We start from the raw sequence: 27,130 nt of genomic DNA on the forward strand, positions 1-27,130 counted from the left end.
AATAATATAAACGAGTGTTACAAAAGTTTTAATTAGGGATGATGAAATAAACAAGAAACGTTTTAATTAACGATGATGAAATAAAAAATAAACATGAATAATTTTAAAAGAAACAATTATTGAAAATAGGTACAATTTTCAAATTTGAATGTTTTAGTGGTTGGTGGTTCAGTTGATGTTATATTGGACGTGTGCGTAAAAGAAGTGAACTCGTTGATGTGCATGGTGTATCCCTCAACTTATTCAGTATTTCCGAATGGTGCTCTTCATTTATTTGTAAATAGGGTTTCAGGGGAGATGCATAGCTATGACTAGTGATCTTTATCAATTCTTGTTCTTGAATGGCAATGCGAGTCATATTTGAAACTGCTGTGCATTGACTGGAGTGGTTTGTAATTTTCTGTTTTTTGACGTCCAGACCAGTGCAATTGGCAAACAAAGAAACAAATGCTAGGGTAGTGATAAAAATAAACAATTGCTAGGGACGCGATAAAATTAAACAAGTGCTAGGGACGCGATAAAATTGTGCGATAAGCAGCCATGATTGGTTGAAAGACGTCTTTTCGTACCGTTTTATTGGTGAAACGTAGTGTGACGTAGTAAAAGTGTAATAGTCTTTATAAAACTCTCCGAAAAAAAAAACAAAATGTTATAATTTTGTACATTATATTTATAAGAATCATATCTGAGTAGGGAACTCTGGGCACAGTGACATTGTTATATTGAAATTTCGTAAAATTGAACAAATACCACTTAACGCAACAATAAAACTGTAACGTCATGCAATACAGTGATGAATGTTGAAAGTTTACATGCATTGATAGAATATTTATCCTCTACGTTGAACTTTGTGTAGGATTTGTTTACTTCAAAAATTTTTCATTTTTCCTTTAAAAAATACTGGTTACATTTTCCCCTCGCTGTTGCTTTGACTCACATGCTTTACCTAAGAAGACCTTGTGCACAGATTAAACAGAATCTCCTGAGAGATCGGGTGCAGTAGATTTTAAAGATAAAAATCACAGCAAAATTGTCTTGCAATACACTAAATATCTTATGCACACAAAAGGCTAAAACTGTCACTACATATACAATGAGGGATATAATAGTTGAGCGACTGGAGTTGTTTTTAAGTCAAAGAATGCCACACTGCCCATGCTCCGTGCCGAAAGTTTGGTCATATATTGACGAGATATTCGCTTCGTTTTTCTGTTTAAATACTCGCATTACATATCTATACTGAGAAGGAATTGAAACTATAGCCTCTTATAATATATCGTGCTACAGATCTGAAACATTTTCGCCCGCTCAACAATAAATTGTTATGTCTCTCACTATACGTATCTGTGCTCAATTGATGCGATTTCATTTCTGAAGAAAGGTGCGCTATTAGGACATTGACTTATGCGAGGAAATTCTGTTATAAGGGCAGGGATGTAGACCTGCTCATTGAATTAGGCAACGGTATGCATTTGCGGAGCCAAGCAAAGGAAGATGCATAAAATAAATTCATTCAATCGGTCAGATTTTGAATAAGATACTTTTCTTTTCGTTTAACGAAATTTTCGTATTATCATCATTCACACAAAAAGAAATTATTTTACATTGCATCTTATGGAGATTTGGACGTTGGTTACGAATTCGTTCGTTGAACTGAAAAAATGTTAAATTAATATTTGTTATATCCTCATTTGGTTGCACTGCGTTTCCATAGTTTCTGTGTCTACATCTGTACGTAAAAGGTACGTACTGCACTTTCCTGTTTCGTTATATTTGTAGCATATCGTCGTTGTTCCTGCAATAACTCCTATGTGCAAAAAATATATATATTTTTTTCAGTAGGAAGAAAAAGCACATTTATTCATCCTATGGCAACCGTACATAGGAGACTGTGAATTCTTACATTTTCGTAACAAAGAAATATAATTACATATAGGAGATTTTTTAATTTGCTGTATCACTATTGACGTTATTTAATAGAGCGAAAATCTGAAAATCGATAGATATGACACATAGGAGTTATTGCAGGAACAACGGCGATATTAAAATGTGGACGTGTTAGCTGAACTGAAACACCAAATGTACTGAAATATTTTTTTTTGTCTGTTCACAGTCTGGGAATAAACTCAATCATAAACCTGCAGAAACCCGGAGAGCACGCAAGTTGTGGGAACCCTTTGGAGAGTTCTGGCTTCACGTACGATCCCAACATCTTTATGGAAAATAACAGTGAGTACCATATCAGTATGAAGCTGTGATTTCGTATGATCTCAAAGCATTTCATGGTACTTCAAAGTGATTAGTGTTGAAATATTATTAGACATCATCCTTAATGTTCTAATTGAAGGGTTCAGAACCATAGTGGGCCAAGCGCCATTTACTAAAACCGTAGAAAACAAGGGTTAAAATGAAGTTATTGCCATAATACAATGGAAACATATAGCAAGTAATATAATGTTTACACATTAAAACTAAATGATAGATCAATCTTCATTAAACTATGGTATTCACTTAACTTTAATCCTTGCTTTCTCCGTTTTTAATAAATGGCGCTTGGCCCACTATAACTCTGAGACCTTCAATTTATTGATACAGTAGTTTGTAGAAAGAAATAGAAAAGATTTATATTCACGTCTGAAATTTTAGTTAACTTCTACATAAACTATACAACTTTTTATCAATATTAATCAGATTATGTAATAGTTCAATTTTTAAATGTACCCTTCTTCATAGTCCTCTTCTCCACTTTTAACTTTATGAACTTGTTATTTGAAGACGTAGATTTCTTACCAAGGCGGCCGGAGATAATTTCCGAAGGAGAAAATTATACAGGGACATCATTTTATTCTTACTAACATTTCTAATATTAACCTGGCTATACCTTCGGATTAACGGTTGAGAACCGGAAACACCGTTTGCTACCACTTTCCACGACCGGAGTTCCATGATACTGGCGTAAAACACAAACAGATCACTTTACTAGGTATAGGAGGGAAGAAAAGTAATCCACTCATTTACGTAAACTATGAAATATCATGAATTTGAGTTTGATAACTTTCATTAAGTTTTTTCTAATCAAAATACAGTACAGTATTAACAATTTACTCACGAACTGAACTATTCATGCGGACGTATTCATTGTGGAGTGTATACAGTCTACAGAACATTAGCGTACAATATAGAAGGTGCATTTAAATTGGAAAATAATTATGATATGGATATTTAAACACATTTTTGAAAATGGTGGCCGTTCATTTCGATAGAAGCTTCAGTTCTTTTGTGCATATTATCTCACTTTTGACTGATGTACCTAATTCCAATTTCCAGTTTCGTCCTTTGTACCAGTAACTCATGTTGAAATAATTCTGTACCTACTCTATAAAGGAGTACCTTACGTACTGTAAATTCAGTCTTCACTTCTGCCCGATCCGAAAAGATAAAATTACTCAGCTTGCTATCTACTGTCCGTCCAAGTGGTTATGTCGCAGGATCGTAGAAAGGGGGGAATCATGTGACAGTTAATTACTTAAAGAGGCATTTTTAAGTTATTTTAAACAGTTGTACAATATTACGTAGAAGTCCAATTCCTAACAGATATTAATGTTTTCAGAAAAGAGCTAAGACAGCCCAACCACTAGTCTTTACAGAGGGGCGAGCAGAAGCAAGTGGGGGAAACCGGAATGCGACGTAAGCAAACGGACATAGGTTTACAGTATCTGTGTGAAAATATGATTCAATATTGAAAGCTCTTTCTTCACTAGAAAACGCGACATATTTCTGGAACGTACTATACTCACTAACTCAATACTGCTTACTATCACTGTAAGACGATTTTGACTACATAACTGGCCTTGGTTCTTTGTTGAGGACGATTTACCTTTATTAGTAGAAGGGGTGGGAGTGAAGTACAGTTACCCTTAAAAAGAATGAGACGATTCTTGGTCGTCGGAAGTTAAAGTTCTACAGCGCGGTTCACTCGATATCGACGTAACGATACATAACATGAGAAATAGTACAAGAATTGTTACAAGGACCACAACAAGGACAAGGACCAGAATAAGGATCACGAAGAAGACTGCCATTTAAGGCCAGGATTTCACAACATAACTCGAGTCACAAAATATCATTGCTTCACTGTACCGAATGGCAAATGCCTGCTAAGGGTTCTACATTCTGGACTGCTGCTGTCACTGTCTTGTCTCGGTAGCTCATATAGTAGCGTGTTGGTTCCGCTGTATAACCGAAACGTCTCGTGTTCGATCCCGGGTAAATATTTTTTTTATTGAGGTGTAATTAATTTGTTCAGAGTTCCTCGACTGTCTAATTTCTCGAAAAATATGGAATAATTTATGCCCAATTTCTGGGTTTTACAAGTTTGCTGAACCTCGTCAAAAAATAAAAAATAAAACTTACTTGGAAGTTAAAAGTATTCTTCCTCAAACAAAAATCATAAGAAACAAAAAGAGACCTGTTAACTTAAAATCTTGTCCACATGCCATCAGCTTCTATTACAGATCTAAGTCGATCCGGCATGGATGTCACGAGTTTGTGAAATAAGTTCTGATCCCCGGCGAGATCTTCCCAGGTGTCAACAACTTGATCCCACAATTCGTCTCGATTTCGAGGGCGTCGGTGGGCATTGGGACTATCCTTCTCTTTTTCAATTCCACCCATAAATTTTCGATGACATTCAAATCAGGTGACTTCGGAGGCCAATTAATGATTTCGATCTCGGTTCTCCTTTGAAACCATCTTTGAATGCTTGCAGCATAGTGCACGGGATGGCTATCCTGCTGGAAGAGCAATGTTCCTTCGGGAAAACGTTCTCGGGCGGAGGGAAGAAATATATTTTCCAGAATGTGCTCGTAAGTTCCCGCATTAAACCGGCCATAGATGCTTCTATAACGCCAGGTCCATCGTAAGACATCCACCCCCAACACGATATGCTAAAGCGCCCCGATCTTTCACGTCGGTGCACATAGCGCTGGTCATGTCGGAGACCATCCTCACGATAGACACGGACAGGACCTTCGTAATCACTCGAGATGGTTGTTTCGTCGGAGAAAATTACATTTCTCCAATAGAAATCCACTCGATTGGTAGCGAAGGCAAGACGGTCGACAGCTTGTGCTTCCCCCAATATTTCCATTTGCGCAGCCCTCCGGCTCCTAATACCGCGGTTTCTCAACCTGCTGATCACAGTCTGTGAAGAGCCGGGAAAGTTAGATACTGCTCTTATTTCGTTAGCAGTCAGAAAGGGGTCCTGTCGAACTGTCTCGAATAAGAGAGCATCCTCTTCCAATGAAGAAATCCGCGGACGCCCAGGAATAATGCGATTTTCGACTTCCCCTAAATTTTGGTAACGATAACCCACCTCGCGGCTGTACTTCCAGGAACACCGACCAAACGGCCAGCAGATCTAGCCCCATATCCAGCCTCAACTAGAGCTATAACTCGCTGTCTCATGTCACGTCGGTTCGCCATTACGATGAGAAATGAGGGATGACGATAATACTTTAGTGTAGACAATGACTATTTAACGTGATATAGAATTATTGAAATAAGAGGCATCTTGCATAGTAAGAGTTAATAAATCAACCCTAAATTAAATATCTAAATAACAGGATATAACAGGAAGTCCAACTGTTGCGAAACTAATCAAATTAAATCTAAGCTGAAGTAGCACAGCCATTGATAAATGTTTTGTACACAGAATTAGACTGAATTCCTATTCGACAGAACCTATAATCAATGGCTTGTCTGAACATGATAAACAAATCCTAAGTGTTTCCAATGTCACTGAACAATTTCAAAATATTAATTTAAAAACTAAGAAAGGATCGTAAATGTTGTATCTAATGATTATTTACATTTATGTCTACAAAATGAATCTTGGAAAAACGTATATGATACTGGTACTACTGATATTAAGAGTTAATGTATTGCATTTTTCACTTAATTTCATAATCACTTCAGTGGATTTTCTCCACTCAATGTTGTGAAAAAATTCAAAAGTAAAAACATGTAGATAACGCAGGGACTTCAAAATCTCATGTATTGAAAAGAAGAATCTATATGTAATGAGTTGCAATGTAATGATCCTCATGTTCTTAAATACTGCAAGGAGTACAGTGTAATTTATCAAAAATTATGAAAGAGGGAAATAGAATATATTTGAATAGAAAAGTACAAAATTCAGATAATGCAATTAAATCTATTCGGAATATTATTAAATTTAAACTTGTAGATATCCTAAGAAAGAAAATATTTTTTCACTAAAACCAATGATTATAAAGTAGAGGATCCCAAATCTATTGCAAATTCTTTTAACGTATTATAGTATATAGTGCAGAAATAATATTGACAACTTAAACATTCAAGATTTTGCAAAAGATACTGCAATTGGTTACTTAATAGATGCATTTAATAATTAGTATTAATATATGTAATTAGTCAATAACTGCAACAGTGCTTTTCCATTCAATCATAACATGAATAAAATTGAATGCATACTAAATTAAACACTATTGCAAACACGTAGATAAAATAGTTAAAATTAACTGAAGGTGTGAGAATGAAATAATATAAAGCCATACTTTTAACAAAAATTGTTTTTTGCGAGTGCATTTCTTACACATATGGGAAAGCTATTAATAAAATATTGTAACAACTAGTCAACAAATTACATAGCCTAAGGACTCTAAACCTTTGTAAAAGTTTGTCTATTATTATATATATTTTTATAATTTCATTTTAATTGTTAGTTTTTAATATGTATGCATTTACATTGTATATGTGTGTGTATAAATGCATTCATTAGATTAACGTTTATAATATTATAACTTGTAATTTTGTATTGTTTGCGATCATTAACACTTAATCTCAGGACTTTGTAAAACTCTATTTCAACGTTACTTAGCTATTTCAACGTTATTTAGACAAAAAAAATCGTTGTATAGACTAAGAATCAAACTCGCACTCTTTTACACAACACGCAGAAGTCTTACCGTCTGAGCTATTGAAATGACATGAAAGCTTTCCTTTCTGTGTGGGTGTCGATCTAGTCATGAAGGTCCATTGTCGATTTAACTACACGAGTTATGTATATATTTATCTTTCATTTACGTAATATTATCATATTTTTTGCAGTTTTTGAAGTGAATTTCGGAACGATGCTAGTAACAAACCAAATAGTCTGAATTTAAGTAACTCAATATTCGTTATCTTGTGTATCAGTGCTCTGGTCTCCGATCATGCACAGTGTCTCACATCTGAGACTTAGGAATATTCAATCGTCTCATCCTTTTTCAGGGAAACTGTACGTTAAAAAAACTCAGGTACAATAAAAATTGAAGTAAAAATAAAATGATGTCCCTGTATTAATACAATAGAGGAAAATCATTAATTCTCAAATGAGCTTTAGGCTAAGCAAAACATCAGCATTGCATATTTTGAGTAGTACTCGTACAGAAGTTGATTTTCCTACTGATAGTTAAGGATTTCATAATTATTTCAATAATACATTTATTGAAGAAACGTTTAATCAATTTTCGATTGTCTGAAATACAGCAACTAAAGTGATATATCTAACAAATTTATCATATAACCCCAATATTACATTTTAAGGCATTGGAATAGCTCAAATCTATGAAGTTTTTCCATTTTGCATGTTGCATGATTATGCCTTGCATCTGTTTTCATATTATCACATTTGGTATTCAATATTCCTGAAGACCTTAGGATGAGGTTTTTGCACTGCAATCTCATATAGCCTGATATTTAACTAACTATGATTCCTGCCCTTTCGTTTCGATGTGCTCTGTTTTCGAAAATCCATAACAATTTTTAAAATCAAACATGATTTAGACACATGAATTTAAATTAAAATGCAATAAATATACGCTCATATTCACGATACATCTATAACGGATTATTGGCAATCAAATTGTAATAAACACATTGAAGTGTGTATAGCACAAATTTCCGAACTGGAACACTCGACAAAGTGTAACGCAGACATAGCGTGTCTTGCCGCACGCTATAGTTAGGCCTAATATGTTGTTGCTAGGATACGAAATGGCATTCCTCCCCGGCCAATATTTAACCGTAATTAACTAGAAAATGTGTCTGGGTTCGCATAAAGTAGGCCACCTGTCCAATTTATTTTCATTCAAAACTGAAACACGTTCTTTTGTTAACCGTGCTCTCTCTCTCTCTCTCTCTCTCTCTCTGTCTCAGTCTCTGCCTCTCTCCCTGATGCATCTCCCGCATTCTGCAGCAATACTGATTTCTGTTGTTATTAAAATTTGTTACGCAAAATAATTGAGGACAGATTACTCTGGGTCAAACAATTACAATCTCCAATTAAGACCATCATCATCATCATCATCATCATCATCATCATCAAATTTCAAGGATAAAGCTCCTTTACAAGACATCCACAAGTAAAGGTAAAGTTAAAGGTAGAGGTATGTAATGCAATGTAATGTAATGTATGTATGTATGTATGTATGTATGTATGTATGTATGTATGTATGTATGTATGTATGTATGTATGTGTGTATTTATTCACACTGCAAATGGGTAAGTTATATATATACCCGGTTGCAGTGGTAACTAATTAAAAATCAATAATGACAATAATAAACAAAATTAATAAAAAATATAATCAATAATAATATTAATAATATTAATAATAATAATAATAATAATAATAATAATAATAATAATAATAATAATAATAATAGGGCGCATTCTAAATTAAATGAAGAACGCTCACTTAAAATAGCATTTAAAGCAAATCTAATTTGTATCTAAATACTAAGTTCGAACTAAAACCCACGAGTATGATATGTTCATACCTGCACAAGTCCTTTCAGCACTACACTCATTTCGCTGTCAACTCACTCACTGCACTGGAACTACGACACATTTCACTGATTCTATCCTCATTTCACTAACACTTCAATTACATTTCACTGTTCAAATACTTTGCACTGCCACTATAAACTGCAAAGCTTCACTGACAGAAACACACTTCACTGATACAACACTTCAATAACAAACTATTAATTACACACTTTAAATAGTGTGTATAATATACTACCGTCTATTAGTAAAGTCCTTAAGCCTATTTTTAAATACATTTTTGGTTATTGGTAAAGCGTTTAGTAAGTCTGCAGGTAAAGCATTCCAGTCCCTCTAGTACGGTTGAGAAAAGAGAACTTTCCAGTGTCCGTCCCCTGTCTTCTTTCCCTCAATTTATATGAGTGGTGTTCCTTGAAGAGTAATTTGGCGGCTGCAACCTATTTTTTTTATGTCTCTCCTGCCTCTGTATGTTTTGAACATTGCGATAATCGAATTCGCGTTCTCCTGTCCATGAGTGTGTTCCATTTTAATGGTGAATTATTACGACAACACCCCTTCACATGCCTTAAAGGCACTTGGGGGCATAGGGTTATAGCCCCACGCTTTTTTTACTTCGGCACTAGAATGAGGTGGTGTGATCGGCACCTCACTCCGACCGCTCTTTACCTCCGCGAAAGACCCAAAACTCAATTTGATATGAGGCTGAGTGATTCTCGAAACCGTTCTGGAAGTTTGGCAACGAGAAAATCTCGTCACCACCCGGCATCGAACACCGGGCCTCAGTCCGTAGCCAGCTGCTCTGCCAACTTAGCTACCTGGGTGTACATCCACAAGTACTAGAATCATTTCGTTACGGAATTAACATAGCTCAGGCGCATTGATTAACATAATAAAAGTAACCGCAAAAGACTCAACTCCAATCCCATTAAAGAGGAAATAAATGTAAGTTTCTTACCGGGAATCGAACCTGTTTCCGCTAGTTAGGCAGGCAGGCAGGCGGACATACTAACATTTAATTTAAAATATCCTATTCAAGTTCCATTACCGCAGCAACTGACATTCCTATTATTTTTAGTAAGTAATAGTAATCCGTGGCGCAACAGCCCATGAAGAGTCAAGGTCGACCACCCGACTACTGGTCTCACGTCCCATGCCTCATCAGAGGTGAACGATCATCCAACCAGAACGTAGAAAACGTGTGGTCATTTTGTTTTCGAAACCGCATTTCCCTACCTATCCTAGCTCCCCACATTCATCACGATGCTTGTTGGACACCGGTCCCACACACTGGCCAAAATTTCATGAAAAAATTCCTTCCGCATGAGGACTCGAACCAGCACTCATTTCGTAACGCGAGTCCTACAGAAGTCCCCAACCCAGAGGTTCGCGAGTGATTCGAGAAGTGTTCGCGGAAACAAGATACTATGGTTTCAAATGATGATTCAATTAAACTTACTTTATAGTGTTCTCTGATTTTCCTCAGCTTGTTGGAATATTTTTTCCTTGTGTCAGACTTTTGAGACAAGAGTTTAACAGGAATGATACAGCCTCAGGGACTTCTCTTGGCTTGTAAACCTTGCGTCCCTATCTGAAATTTCTAATTTCTTAAGTTCTCTAAATTCTAATCTTCAGGATCCAACTACAACTTTGTTCACCGTTCAAGATGAGATTGAAGCAACGATAAAGAAATTACCACTCGCTGAGTTGCCATTTGAGTATTCGATTAATTTTCACTGTAGGCGACTTTCTAGGCAAAAAATGATGAGCCAACGGCGTAGCTCAGTCGGCTCTGGCGCTTGTCTACCGATCTGAAGTTGTGCTCGGACGCGGTTGGCCCTCTATAGGTCTTTAATTTAATTTGTATTATTTTCGTCAGTATGTGTTTTTTTGTATTTAGGCTACTTGTGCTATCTAATAAGATGGAAGAGAAGGTCTTATGGCCTTAATCCTGTTTGATTAAATAAATAAATAAATAAATTAATTAATTAATTAAATACTTAAATAAATAAATAACTATGTAAGCAAGTAACTAAGTAAATAAATAAATATGTAAATAAGTAAATAAATAATTATTTAAATAAATAAATAGCAGTGATGGTGAATTCTAGAAAATTCATAGATCTGTAGGCTCCCTCCAAGGTTTTTGCTTTCCTGACACGGATATAACGACTCGTGTAAAAGTATAATGTGCGACAAATCACATTGAGAGGTATAGCATACAGATTTGATGGTGGAGAGGAAGGCGTAGTGTAGCTTATCCGGGCAGCATAATAGGCATGCAACTCATCCCATGACGAACAAAATGTATATTTGGGCTGAAATGCTTAGGAATGCTCCAAACCCCGCCCGATAAGCATCTATGTACTTTTATTGCACGGGATACATTAACTTAATGTCTATCAGAGGAGAGACAAACCCAGAGTAGTTCTATTGTCATTGCGTTCTACGTAGCCTACGTAGCGATCATACTGGCCACTGGATTCTTTATGGCTCCGTCGCTATTCTCACCCTATACCGCACTTAATACTTTAGCCTTGGTTTGTTTCAACCAACGCATGCGACATGCGAGGTGCGAGGCCCGCTTCGCACAAATCCGGATTACATGAGAGGTAATGAGTAGTTTCTATAACTGCGAGGTCCGCAGACCTCGCATCTCGCAGCTATAGAAACCACTCACTATCTCTCGTGTAGTCGAGATTTGTGCGAGGCGAGCCTCGCATCTCGCACGTCGCATGCATCGATTCAGGAAAACCAAGGCTTTAATGTGTACAACACATGAATAGAAATCTGCAAGTCACAGTTACTGTGAGTCACGGGCGTAGCTCAGTCGACTGAGGCGCATGCCTGCCGATCTGAAATTGCGCTCGAACGCGGGTTCGATCCCCGCTTGGAATGATTACCTGGTTGGGGTTTCTTCCGAAGTTTTCCCAACTGTAAGACGAATGCAAGGTAATCTATGGCGAATCCTCTGCCTCATCACGCCAAATATTATCTCGCTATCACCAATCCCATCAACGTTATAAAACCTAGTATCTGATACAGCGTCGTTAAGTAACTAACTAAATAAAAGAAGAACATATCTGCGCTTACGTTTTCGTAATCATTTAAGAGATTCAACTGACTTCACTGTAAGACAATACCAGTTTAGTAAAGAAATTCAATTTAAACTAGTGTATAATATTTAAGTCATATTACAAGACAGTCAATTTCTCTAAAACTTCATGATATAACTAGCGCTAAAAACAGACAATTATAAATTTGTAATCGCAGTTGGTTGAAAATGTGAATAATTAAATGAATTTAAATGTTACGCATAGGCTATGTTGTGGTACTGAAGTTTGTACGTATCGATCTTACAAAGTTTCAACCATTATGAAAATTTTATATTTTATCGACTCGGCACCTTGTAAGGAGAATTGTTCTCATATATCGCCGTGCCTGTGGTTCAAGGGCTAGCGATTTGGTCTTCCATACAGGCGGCCCGGATTCGATCCCCGGCCAGGTCGTGATGGAATTTGTGGTGGGCAAGGCAGATGTTGCAGAGGATTTTTCTCGGGATACTCTCATTTCCTCTATCATTCCACCAACACTATCCATTTCCCCCCTCATTTAATCTATCATCTGCAGTAGCAAAAATATAGGCTGTGATGAAGTTTAGGTGCAGTAATGGTTTCCGATGCTGATATAGGAAGTGGTTGGCTCTCCGGGCCTCTGGGGCTGATCAGGCTACTCGTATGCGGAAGGAATCTGGCTTTATAAGGACTAAGGCAGGATGGCCCGCCTGTCAGCATCGGATTCACGAATGATACCCAGACCACCTGTCGTACTTGAATAATTACCACATATACAGGGTGAACATATGATAGCTAGGACTTTTTCACCTACACAAGCTGCTTTTACCAGTGACTAACCATGTAAATAGTGTTTCTTTTTCAGGCAAATCCTTCACATTTTTAGAGTCAAATATAATGGGCCAATTGAGTCGCTCTCCTAAATTGAGCCACTCAAGATGCCTGTGCTTTTTCCCGTGGTTTTCCTAAGGCGCTTAGACAAATGAGGGGGTCCCGTTAAAAACCTGTTATACTTGGCTCGGAGACATGACGGCCTCTCTTCTTGGAATTGGTAATCCCTCATAAACCCCCATCCTCTACTCAACCCCTAGCCGCGTGGCAGAAATACAATAGATCCCAGCATTGCCAAATCTAGTAGTCATTGCCTCTACCTGTCGGGTTTCAACCGTTCTCAGTGTCTTTGTCGACGTGTTGTTTTATACCGTTGTGCGCTTCTAATTTATTCCGGCCATGATTAATGAGTGTTGGAGCAGATGATCCGCAGCCAGGCCTCCTGATACACCTGAAGATCCAGGACAATCACGACAAGAACAACAAATAACACCGTCGAAGAAAACAGAATATCTTATTTGCAGAGGAGCGTAGCTAAGAAAACAAAGTGTTAAAATTGTGTCTAACGTTAGAAATTCTATCCATAAAGTAATCGAAAGTTCAGGCAGTTTAATAAGTATAAATCTTAATCACTTAACATCGGACGCAACCGGCGGAGTTGGATATATGGGCATAGAAATTAAGAATTACGGTTCACCAACTAAAGAGAAAATAAACAAATTAAAACAGAATTCGGTAAGATAGACGATTTTATACGTGATTTACTTCGCCGAACAGTATGTGAACTGTACGCGAAAGAGATATCGCCAACAGCAACACCGTCCTTAGCAACCTAAATAATGACATTATTCACAGCAGTGCTTAAAAGTTTCTAACTTACAGCAGTGAATTAAATGTTTTTAAATCACTCTACATGACAACCAACATATTAGCAATAGTAAAATGAATATATATATGAACTTCTTCGCCAACAACACAGTACAAAGAAAAGCCCTACAATTTAAAATTAAATTTACATACCAGTAATGAATAAAATATTGTATAGCATACTAGAGTAAACAGATTTTATGCGTTCGTGGAAATTATCACCCAAGGCGAAGCTGATAAAATCTAACTTTACTCTCTTGTACTATAAATTCTATAACTATTCAATGATCACAGTTTCAGAAAATTTTACCAGCGCAACATTCTTAATTAAGTATAAAATTCTGGAACTTCAATAACATGAGAATTTAACACTTATTATAGAAGTCTGAATTTTTTTGTTTATTTAGGCAAAACATGTTAGTGTAAATATAAATATAAAGTGTTTTTAAAATAAGTTTGTTCATTTTTATACCAATTTTGTTTTAGTAATTATAAATTAAGGTATATTTACAAAGATAATAGGCTATAGTCTTTCTGAAAATCGCGGTTTCACGGAACACAGTTTGAAAAACGTTCGCAAATCACAATGACTTCAAGAATTGGCAACTCGGCTAAGGGTTTATCCCTTGCGCGTGCCTGCAGTTAACTGGTGAAGGGGATGAGGGAAGGTCGTCATGTTTTCGTGCGAAGTATAAATGCATAATTTTAGATATTGAGAAAAGTGAGAAAATTATATATCTCAGTAACCATGAGCAACGCAATAATTTTAAATATAATTTGCAAGCATATATTCTTTTATATCAGAACTCAATTTGTCAACAGAGTCGTTCAATTAGTTTAGCAGATAATGTGTCTTAATTGTACATTAAGCGGAATTTGCAGCGGAGTTTCTTACTTACTTACTTACAAATGGCTTTTAAGGAACCCGAAGGTTCATTGCCGCCCTCACATAAGCCCGCCAGCGGTCCCTATCCTGTGCAAGATTAATCCAGTCTCTATCATCATACCCCACCTCCCTCAAATCAATTTTAATATTATCCTCCCATCTACGTCTCGAACTCCCTAAAGGTATTTTTCCCTCCGGTCTCCCAACTAACACTCTATTTGCATTTCTGGATTCGCCCATACGTGCTACATGCCCTGCCCATCTCAAACGTCTGGATTTAATGTTCCTAATTATGTCAGGTGAACAATACAATGCGTGCAGTTCTGTGTTGTGTAACTTTCTCCATTCTCCTGTAACTTCGAGAGGAATTTAAGAACGGATATCAGCCAAGGGTAAACGTGATCAAGGATGAGAATGATGACTTACTTGTAGACTCTCCATCAATCCTAAACAAATGGAAAAAACTATTTTGCGCAACTACTAAATGTACATAGGCCAAATAGAAATGATCGGGACGAAATTGAATACAAACTGCTGAGCCATTTATACCCGAACCCACGCTTTCAGAAGTCGAAATTGCGATAGAAAATCTGAAAAACTACAAGTCTCCAGGTATCGATCAAATTCCAGCAGAATTAATACAAGAGGGTGGAAGTGCATTATACAGCGAAATTTATAAACTTGTACTTGCTATTTGGGAAAAGGAAATTGTACCGGAACAATGGAAGGAGTCCATAATCGTATCTATTTTTAAGAAGGGGGACAAGACTAACTGTAGTAACTTTCGAGGAATATCACTTTTGTTGACGTCGTAGAAAATTTTGTCGAACAACCTTTTGAGAAGATTAACTCCATATGTAGATTAAATTATTGGGGATCATCAGTGTGGTTTTAGGCGTAATAGATCGACTATTGATCAGAGTTTTTGTATTCGACAGATAATGGAGAAAAAATGGGAGTATAAGGGTACAGTGCATCAGTTATTCATTGATTTCAAAAAGGCATATGACTCGGTTAAAAGGGAAGTATTATATGCTATTCTTATTGAATTTAGTATTCCCAAGAAACTAGTTCGATTAATTAAAATGTGTCTCAGTGAAACATACAGCAGAGTCGGTATAGGCCAGTTTCTATCTGATGCTTTTCCAATTCACTGCGGGCTAAAGCAGGGAGATGCACTATCACCTTTACTTTTTAACTTCGCTCTAGAATATGGAATTAGGAAAGTTCAGGATAACAGGCAGGGTTTGGAATTGAACGGGTTACATCAGGTTCTTGTCTATGCAGATGACGTGAATATGTTAGGAGAAAATACACAAACGATTAGGGAAAACACGAAAATTTTACTTGAAGCAAGTAAAGCGATCGGTTTGGAAGTAAATCCTGAAAAGACAAAGTATATGATTATGTCTCGTGACCAGAATATTGTACGAAATGGAAATATAAAAATTGGAGATTTATCCTTCGAAGAGGTGGAAAAATTCAAATATCTTGGAGCAACAGTAACAAATATAAATGACACTCGGGAGGAAATTAAACGCAGAATAAATATGGGAAATGCGTGTTATTATTCGGTTGAGAAACTCTTATCATCCAGTCTGCTGTCGAAAAATCTGAAAGTTAGAATTTATAAAACAGTTATATTACCGGTTGTTCTGTATGGCTGTGAAACTTGGACTCTCACTCTGAGAGAGGAACATAGGTTAAGGGTGTTTGAGAATAAGATGCTTAGGAAAATATTTGGGGCAGCAGAGTTTCTATGAAGCATAAATACCATTAAATGTATGACAGTATATTTTACTAAAAGATATAATTTGGTTAATTGTTATAATTTTTTTTCATAAAACAGTACTGATTTTTTTAACACTAGAAGGACCGTGCCAGTCATTGTGACCAGTAAGCGTCCTTTAAGGCTTCACAAAATTGCACGGGATTTATGTTAGCACCTATATACAGAATATTTAATGAATTTTATATAGTTTTGATTATTAAACTTCCCTGAAAATAATGAGGTCTCTAGCACGAATTTGAATAGAGTTATAAAAGTATTTTTTTGTTAAAGGACCACCACAGTTCATTTTTAACGGTAGCAGCTATTGCTGTTGTAATGGCTAAATATGCAGTAAGGAGTTTCTTAAATGTTTCCTAGTTTTATTTTATATGAATAAATACTAAATGAGTGAGCGTGTGAATGAGTGAGTGAGTGAGTGAGTGAGTGAACAAACCCAATGTTAAAATGAGTAGGCCTAGGTGTAAACTGTGTTTGCTTCAGTTAGAGAAAAACTTTCTGAAGTCTGCAAACGCTGTTACATTACTAACGAAAACACATATGTCACTATCGATCTTAAAAATTGCATTCTTATTTCTCGTTGCATTGGGTAAGTCAGGGGTGGGCAGCAAAAGCGGATTCTACTCTCTCACGAGGAGCCATGTGATTTCTCTTCATCCCCTTTCTTCCCCACCGAACACCGCGAAGCGTTGATTCAGTTACGGATGAATATTAGACTGGTTCTGCTCCCGATGCCCAGCCATGGGGTAAGTTCTCATACTGAGTATCACTACTATCTTCATGCATTAAGTAGGTTTTACGGCGGAGCCTTACTTTTATACGCCTTTTTATGCAGAAATATTGTAGAATTCGATATTCATAGTTACTATATTTGGTGGAGTATGTCCCAGGATACCTTATTTGGCATATAAGCCTAACTCAATTTAATTAACGAGAACATTAAGCAGATTTTGAAACGGACCCCCCTCAAATGTCAGCACAAGCCCTTGAAGAAATGGGCCACGGACCAGTATACATTTCGCAGTTCAAAATTTTGTCGTTCTCTTATCTTCATCTCGCTACTAAGCCTGGGTGAGCGCGGTCTCCTAACATCGATAAACTTCGCGGAGTTGGTTCGGGGGTGCTGCTTCTCTCCTTTGACTTGGCTCGAGGTCTGGGCTGGGGATGCCGTGGGCTGGGGTGGTTATTTTTGCTGTAGTGGGTAATATTCCCTGGCTTTGTGAAATACCAGGTCAACTACACTCGACGGCAATTGGGAAGGCGGTCGTCTGCTAACGTTTGCGTCGAGAGAGAGAGATAGAGAAAGAAAGACAGCGTACAATATTGCCACATCGTACTTCACGCGTGCGCGTGATACCAGTAGCAGAGGAGAGAATTTAAATTATCAAAAGGCAATGATGACCTTAGTCGTAGACTACTATAAGCATGACACCAAACAAACCCTCTTTCCTTCACTAAGATTAATCTTTGCACAGTTCTCAAACCCAATCACATGCTTATTAGAGATGAACAACGATCGAGAAAACGAGTCTAACAGCGCCCGTAAAGCCGAAAACCCGCACGACGATGTTGTATTATGTCGCGTCCTATACGTAAAGACTGATTGTGAGGCTTCCGAGACTCAATATTGATCATCTCCCGAAATCCCGAAGTGAGCAGTTGTTTATACCTGACAACTTTTATCTACTTTGGCAACTGTTATATATGTATGAACAATCAAGTAGCCTATTTGAGACATCTCTACCTTTCAGTGTATAATAATCCGTTCCACAGTCTCTTTAATTACTAGGTCCTTATTAAAAGCTAGGAATTTTCTTTTCATATGATTAACATCAAGTGTGCAGTCTCAAGTAAAAAGATATTAATATCATGTTTTATGTTTCTTAGAAATGCAAATTTATTTGAGAATTGTTTCTTTCTTATTTATATAACCATAGGTAATATTATATAACAGAACCAGAACATTTTGATAACTAAGATACTTTTCTCTTTTTTCTTTTTGTCTCATTTAAACATTTATGTTATTTATTTCAATGATGTATGTTATTCAAAGTTACGAAATCTTTCCACGCCGAGCAAATGCTATTTCGAGAATGACGAGCGAGACTCGAAGCGCACGAGAATGACGAGCCGAGACTTGAAAGACAAATGCAGCGAACACAGTGAGCGAGAGCGTTAGTTAGTTTTGTCCATCTCTAATGCTTATGCACTCTTTATTGCAAGTTGGTTACAATATAGCCAGCTTCATGATGACCGGCAGCTTTCTGCTCGTCAACGTTTTTAAAATAATTATACACCTTAATCACTACTTCTTGCGTGTGCCTGTGCAGTACTTGTCTTAACAGTCTCTCCTTCCATTTATTTATCTTACACGCACACAGTATATGTTAGTTTTACTTATACAATGTATTGAAACACTCACACGTGAACAGATGAACTCAAGAAGCACTCGTTACAGACTAATTCCGATTGGTTCTGCTGTACAAGCTTGTGACGTGACATACCAGAGATGTTACGGCGCATATAGCAGAAGACCGCCTTCCGAAATATCATCGACTCTAACGTTCCCATAGTTGACAATCTTTTCGGCATTTTCCCCTCAAATATTAATTCAAGTCTCTCCAGTAGGGCGGTGTAAATGAAGTGAAACGAATGGCCTTTAGGCTAGGAGCTCACATATAGGTTACTATCAAGACCAATAGCCCTTGCAAGAACACGATTTAATTTATCGTGTATCTTTTAACTGCTTTTTCCTCCCTTTCCCCATTCATTCAGAGTCAGTCAAAGCATACAAATACCCAAGTGTACAGAGCCGTCCCGGCTCCAGCCCTCGTGAAGCCAAATCAAGTTCTCATTTATCTACTCTTTATAATGAAATTAGCGGAGAATTGGACATTATGAGAGTCATTTTGAAACTGAGAATAGAATAGATGCAGCAGAAAATCTGTATCAAGCAAAATATAACACAGTTTTAGAAAGCAAGTCAATTGAATTATTCTGGTTTAATTTAGACTATCATTCTTAAAGAATTACATGTTCTGGACAATATTTTAAAAATTAATAAATCAGTAGACATAATAAAAATTATCATGAAATCATCTTCTGTCCGAAGATACACTTGCACTCGCTTTTACAAGACATTAGCAAGAACTGTCTTCTGCCATGGAAGCGAAGGATGGTCCTTACGAAAAAGTCGTGCAAGACAGTAGAATTACTGCAAGTGACATGAGGTTTCATGCGTCAAACAGCAGATTGTACTAATTTTTAAGTAGGTTATTTTACGACGCTATATCAACATCTTAGGTTATTTAGCGTCTGAATGAGATATAGGTGATAATGTCGGTGAAATGATTCCGGGGTCCAGCACCGAAAGTTACCAAGCATTTGCTCAAATTAGGTTGAGGAAAACCCCGAATAAACCTGAACCAGGTAATTTGCCCCGACCGGGATTCGAACCCGGGCCACCTGGTTTCTCGGCCAGACGCACTAACCGTTTCTCCACAGGTGTGGACGGATTGTACTAATTGGGGTCATAGAAGAAATGGAGACTTTTAGGGAATCTGAATGCGTTACCCATTTTGTACTCGGATTATATTCATCAATATCAAAATAACAGGCGTTAACGTGTGACCGAATGTTCACATCCAGAATCCCTAGAGAAATTTTGATCTATTTTTATTTTATTTTATTGGGTTATTTTACGACGCTGAATCAACATCTAGGTTATTTAGCGTCTGAATGATATGAAGGTGATAATGCCGGTGAAATGAGTCCGGGGTCCAGCACCGAAAGTTACCCAGCATTTGCTCGTATTGGGTTGAGGGAAAACCCCGGAATAAACCTCAACCAGGTAACGTGCCCCGACCGGGATTCGAACCCGGGATTTTGATCTATTGACCAAATGGAAGTTCACTGGAACTCCCCATGAAGAGAGGGGTGGAAATTTTCAAGTAAAACTGTAACAGTTCGTATAGGAATATAACATGATCGGAAAAAGAGAAAGAAGATGAACTTGATATGTTGAAAGAATTTATATCTTATTCAGTGAAGAAAACGAAAATTCTCATTCTTATATGGGTCTATGTTATATGACTCCATTTGTTTATGTTTTGTGTAACTGTTAAAGAAAATGACCTTAACCTCTATAATGAAGGAACTGAATTGTTGACTGCTGGAACTCAAGTGAGGGGTGCAGACACTCTAAAGCAGAGGTCTCCAAAAAGCGTATCGTCATTCGTGCTCTCGATGCTGCCCGCCGAACACAGTGTGCTGTAAGGCTAGACAAGAGGAAGAGACTCGTACCTAAACAGATGGGAGCGATCAGTGGGGGATTGCGGCAACGGTTTGCTTAAATTTACATAACAACATCAAAAGAATAAGAAATATCATTCGTTTGTATATTATTTTTACTATGAACCTGGAGCCCCGTCTGTTGCTATTGACACAAGCCATTGCAAATTCAACCTCTTCTGTTCTATGGTGCCTTTCAGTGCCTGGAAAAGATCTTCTCCAGTTGAATTTTGTAATTACATCTAGAATACATTGAGACGCAGTAAAATGCTCATTAATTCCTCGGATAAAACTGGCTAGGTGAGCTTTGTCTTTTTTATCTGTGCTTTCGTCCAATGCAAGTGAGTAAGCTACAAACTGGTTAATTGTGGTTTCGACTTCAGCTTCAATTACATTTACAATCTTGAAATTCCTTCTCTGAACTGTAATTGGAAGCAATTTAATTTTCTTAAACTTTGACTTTGTTCTGGACACAGTATTTTTGTAATGTTCTGTATGCACGATTTTACAAATGATGCTTCTGTAAAAGGCTCAATTGATTTTCCAATATTCCAAGCTAGAACACAGCTAGCAAGAAGCTTTTTTTGTTTAAGACTGAGAAAACGTGTATGATTTGTGTTTGTATTTTCTTGTTTTATATTTATCAAAATATTTGTAGGTCTACGCATTTCACCTAAAATTAAACTAAAAACTATACCTTTGTCATGCCGAACTGAGTGTAAGCGTATTGTAATATACTTATTATTATGTATAACCAACAGTTATACAGATAGCCCCAAAATAAATTATTTTCACGTGTCCAACATGCCTGTATTTGTATGATATTCTTTGTGAATAGTCGAGTAGTGTCATCGCAGTTTGAAGTTCAACACACCCTTAAGAATTTCCGAACAAATTAAGTATTTCACGTTCTCCCCACTAACACAAAAACATTTCTCTTTCTATTCATTCTTGAAGTACTACGTCCATGATTAGAAGACATTGTGAAACGGTGGAACACTCCGACCAACACAATGATAATGGCAGTCCGTCACTTCTCTTCGTTTGCGCATAAACATTGAGTACAGTACAGGTGGACATGGGTGAGGCGGAGCACGCTCATTACGTACTGGCTTCGGTTCCGTTCAGGGGCTTACTGGCGAGTACGCTTTTGGAGACATCTGCTCTAAAGCTTTGGTTTTTCTGAACCGACGCATGCGAAGTGCGAGATGCGAGGCCCGCCTCGCACAAATCCTGACTAAACGAGAGATAGCGAGTGGTTTCTATAGCTCCGAGATGCGAAGTCTGCGCACCTCGCAGCCATAGAAACCACTCACTATCTCTCGTGTAGTCCGGATTTGTGCGAGGCGCGCCTCGCACCCCGCAAGTCGCATGCGTCGGTTCAGATACACCAAGGCTTAAGGCCCTCATAAGATATTTTAATAAAAGTAGGTCAAGTGACTTGTTAAAATTGAGCAAGAAACAGCTCCGCTGGGCAGTGGGATTCCTTACAGGACACTGTGCCCTCAAGAAAAACCTTTACAGAATAAGACATAATATCAACCCGGCTTGTGCTCGTTGTTCACAGGGAGACTAGTCTGTAGCTCATCTATTGTGCAACTACAATGTACTCGCTCATCAAAGAGCTCTCATCTTTGGAAAACGTTTTCCAAAGCTTGTCTGTCACAGTCCGTAGTTTGATTCTGTACATTAAGGACTTAAAACTATTGGACTGATAGGATATTATGACGGAGATGCGTAATACATCTTTCAGGTCGCAGTGCTAGGACTGTTATAGCCCTCCCCCTTTTAAATTCAATTCAACTGAATTGTTGTGAAACAAGTATAACATTTCAAAAAGAATGTATCATCTTTATAACCGTTCCTTTAGGCCAGGGGTTCTTAACCTTTTTAGCCAAGTCCCAAGTTAACTGGGCGATAAACTTGCGCGACCTATGGGCCTATTTTGAAGTTAAACAGTTATATTGTAATAAAAACAAGTAAATAAGTGTAGCAATTATTTATTAATATAGAGTTATAATATTTCATAATAATAATTATAAAATATAGTCATAATCCCTAGTACTTTAATTCACATTCCTTAAATTTAATTTTTTTTCTGGTAGCTACAACGACCCATTCCGAAAGCCACGGCGACCCTTGTTTGGGTCGCGACCCATAGGTTAAGAACCCCTGCTTTATGCTCTTATTAGAAATTCGAAACCATGTAGACGTCAAAATACTTATGTTCGACGTAGTATGACTTGCAGAACTTTGTTGATTTCATGTTGAAATTATACAAGTCTGCTTCACAGGGAATTTTACTCGAAAACTAGACACAGAGTTTGTGTGCACTCGATGTGGATCTCTGGCGTCTTGTCAGCCCACTCGAGTTGTGTGGATATAGGGGAAAAATTTAGACGGTGTCGGGTGGAGTTTCTGGGTAGCTCGGTCGGTAGAGCGCTGGTACGTTCAACCAGAGATCTCGGGATCGATACCCGGCCCTGGAACAATTTTTCCCTTGAAATTATATAAGTCTGCTTCACAGGGAGCTTTACCTGAAAACTAGACTTGCAGTTGTTGATTTCAGTTTGAAAATTTGTCGTTGAATAAACTCTTCGATTTAAAGTGTTTTTATAAATCACAACTGAACATGCAAATTGCTTTTCTCTAATACTGGGTCCTCAATATACAGGGTGATTCAGGACTAATTACCTGCGTTTTAAAAATCAGTTCTTAGGCCATTTTGAGCATAAAACGTACACTTTAATTGAATTTATACTCTTTCTTTGTGTCAAAACTCTCATTACTATCCTTTCATATATTAGGTGATTGTGGACATTGACATATTCAACTGTAACCCATTTCTCCCCCGGACGTCTTAGAAACCATCATTTAGGTTAATAGTAGAATATTTCCTCATTGTTAGACATTTGTACCATTTCAATTTCTCTGACGTGGATCCTCTAATTTTCTTTGTACTTACAAATGTAAGCAATATCTTTTCGCAATTTTAACTTCTGTTAAATATTAACGTAATTCTATCGCAGTGACTAGGGTAATTATTTTTTTTCCTGCAGGTTTCTTCAAATTAATTCAATTTTGGTTTCAGCTTCACCATACCACCCTCATAAATCATCATAATCTGTCATGCACATACGTATCTAAAGCAGGATGTAACTAGTTACCAATAAGATTTCTACTTGTTTACGGTATTGGTGAAAATGTTGTTCTTTAATTACAGTTTACTTCTACAACTTCGGCTGGAAGGACTATGGCGAGGCCACTCTGAGCAGTCTCCTCGACATGGTGAAGGTTATGGCATTTGCGCTCTCTGAAGGCAAGGTGGCGGTGCACTGCCATGCAGGTGAGCACCAAAGAGTTGCATGGCAATTTCCACAGTGTCTGAATTTGCCTCTGTTCATACTCAAGTCTTGGAACATACATTTGCATGTACAGAATGAATAAAATCTAAGCACATATATGCCACTTCAGGGCACTTACGAAGTAACCACGGCTTTTTTTTAACATCAAGAATCATCTAAGTCAGCGTTTCTCAAACTATGGTCCGCGGACCAACTGTGGTCCTCGAGATCTGCCCTTCTGTTTCTTCAAAAAAGGTAGAAGAAAAAAATAAAATTCAAACGAATTTTGTACCACTCTATAGCTAAAAATCTCAGAGTTTGGAAATGACACATGGCTATGTCCTTTCACTTTTTCTCCTAGTAAAAATATTTTATGAAATTTCTTACCCTATCCGTCTACCCACTTCCCACTCTACTCTCAGCAGCAAAATAGGGATTTAAAGCACTATGAACGTGGCATTTCTCGCCATACAACTCTGAGGTCACAATTTGAAACTTATTTTCCAAGTAAATATGACGAATTTTCATGGGATTGTGATCACTTTCATTGCGATATTGAAACTAACGAACTTTCATTGAGTGAAAGAAAACAGTTAATTGAACTCTCGAATGAGACCGGACTTAAAATGAAATTCCAAGCGGAAGGTATGGTTAATTTCTGGACCTCATCACACATGAAAAGAGAATATAGTGAGCTGTACTATGGTGCTTTAGAGATTATAATTAGGTTTATATATTATTTTAATGTACCGAAGTAGGACTTTAGTCCTACGTTCATAGACTCTATGACATAGTGCAGAGGGCGGCCACTAGAGGGAACCCAAGAGTTGGAACTTAAAACTGAGACGATTCTGTCCGACGCCAGAGTGAGTATCCGGTGTGGCTTAGTGGATAATGCATCAGCACGTAGAGCTGAAAACCCGGGTTCAAATCCCGGCGCCGGAGAGAATTTTTCTCCGTTCCATTACACTTTCACCGTATAATTAGGTTTGCTTCTACGTATCTGTGTGAGAAAGGGTTTTCATCACTAAATCTAATAAAAACAAAGTAGGCTACCAAAATCTACTCGATGTATGTAACGATCTCAGACTTAAGCTTACCAGCATACGTCCAGATATAGAACAAATGTGCAAGAATCGGCAGGCTCATCCATCTCATTAATGTAAGTACCAACATTTATACATTTATTTATTTTTTTTAGTTAATAAGTTAAAGATTATCCAAACTCTAATAGCCTTGAATTAGCATTAGCTTAATTAGTTAATAGTAATATAAAATTAATTTAATTTAATTAATTTTAATTAATTAATTCCATTTTAAAATATAAGTATACTGGTATTAAAATATGCTACAAAAATGCTAAATTTGCTTTAGAAGTGAACAAGAGTAAGGTGGTCCGCGGAACTGTTCTGACTTAAAAAAGTGGTCCCCACTTCAAAAAAGCTTGAGAAACGCTGCTAAGTAACGATCGTCAAATATTTATGTCGGCGAAATAGTTTATTTTTAAAATACGATAGGAAATAGACGGTTCTAAATTTGAAGTAAGTTCGTCACGCAAAATCTGAAGTAGAAAGTAGAAGCGAAATATCGAAACTTTTATAAAAATTGAAGCAAAGATTTTGAAGCGTCCACTCATATTTAATAAAAAGATTTTTTTCTCGAATTTAAATAATTTCAGTCTGTTCGTGTGAACGGAGGAGCAAATTAAGAACGTCTTTATATTCAATCGTTTAGTTAAAGAGCCAGGCTTTCCGCCTCGGAACGGCTTTATGGAACGTGGAGCAGGAATGCGTGACGAGAAATAGTTTCGATTCGGAGTGCAGCAGAGTACAGAGATATCCCCATACGAGGTTAACAGCAGAAAGTCGATATAACAATCCTGATTCAAAAATGAAGCGAAACATGCCTCTAGTTCTGGGGAAATCAAAAGAATCAAAACTGTATGCAAAACACTGAAACGTTTTATTATATTTAGAGTAATAATAATAATAATAATAATAATAATAATAATAATAATAATAATAATAATAATGTGAATATAACGTTCTCCGCAGAATATATGTAACAATAACTGGTACAATGATGCAGATAAAGCTGTTCTTAACGACGCAAATGTGACAGTCTAACATATTTTAGCATTTTGTGACGACCGCAGTAGGAATTTCTTCTAAACTCCACTTTCTATCGACTGAATACAAAGACAAAACCAATTTTCGAAACTTTGTGAAGTCCTTTTCCATTATTGACAATTGAAAAAGTTCAATTTAATATTATTCTTAACAAGGTTTAAATCATGATCAACAGAGAGTTTGTGAACATGCAAATTTTGGCAGAATTATCTTTCATCCCGCACTGAGAACTACGAGTTTAGTTCTCAGTGCGGGATGAAAATATTTCATTCATGAACGTAAAGCGCGAATTCCGGAATAGAAAACCTGCATTACAGACTGTATTATAATGTAAAATCACATAATGATAAAACTATTCCAGCAAATAAATCCAACATTATATACATAATCTATAAAAATAGACTTTATCGTCGATGTTCCTTTAATCGTCTATTGAACGACGCTATTAATTACTGGGTTATTTATAGTCAATGGAATTGATAATAACGAGTTCATATTTTGGCGAAATGAGTCCGATAACTTGGTATGGGATTTCCTGTCACTCGTCTTACATCTAGGGAAACCTCGGAAAATATCGAGTCAGGTAACCAGCCTCTGAGGAATTCCTATTGATTTATAGTTCACAGTTTCCTCAGAAAAATATTTTTACAAAATATTTATCACTCATTCGGTAACTATTACGAGTAGGATCGTGATTTTTGTCCATGTCGATAGAAAATCTAATAAATAATCATTTATCTCGCTGGTGTATTTCAATAACGTGGACGGTTTTCGTATAAATTTAATTTAAAAATCACTATTTGCAAGCCACTGAACGATGCCAACAGATTCCAACGTTGTAGTCGGAGAGAGAGAAGGGGTCACCTAGGGAGACAGCCTTGAGTTCGTTGACCTCTTACATCTGTATTACGAGGAAAAAAGGGCAGTGTGTTAGCAGCGATGTTTCCAGACTGCTGAAACATACCATTTAATTTTCTAATTAACTGTGCATTTAATCAAAAAACTTGACATAGGTTTTTTATTCGTTTAAGTTTACCCTATCGCCCCTTTCAATC

At 37.0% G+C, this 27,130-nt stretch overlaps 1 protein-coding gene across 1 annotated transcript in view; it reads left to right on the top strand.

The window, feature by feature from the left end:
• Positions 1–27,130, top strand: part of LOC138707838 (protein tyrosine phosphatase domain-containing protein 1-like) — a 436,109-nt gene that overhangs the window by 249,771 nt on the left and 159,208 nt on the right. The window contains exons 4-5 of the mRNA XM_069837814.1: positions 2,114–2,229; positions 23,826–23,948. Coding sequence (XP_069693915.1) covers positions 2,114–2,229; positions 23,826–23,948 — 239 coding nt within the window. The remainder of the gene's footprint in view (positions 1–2,113; positions 2,230–23,825; positions 23,949–27,130) is intronic.

The sequence above is a fragment of the Periplaneta americana genome, chromosome 10, assembly GCF_040183065.1.
Source record: "Periplaneta americana isolate PAMFEO1 chromosome 10, P.americana_PAMFEO1_priV1, whole genome shotgun sequence".
NCBI classification, from domain to species: domain Eukaryota; kingdom Metazoa; phylum Arthropoda; class Insecta; order Blattodea; family Blattidae; genus Periplaneta; species Periplaneta americana.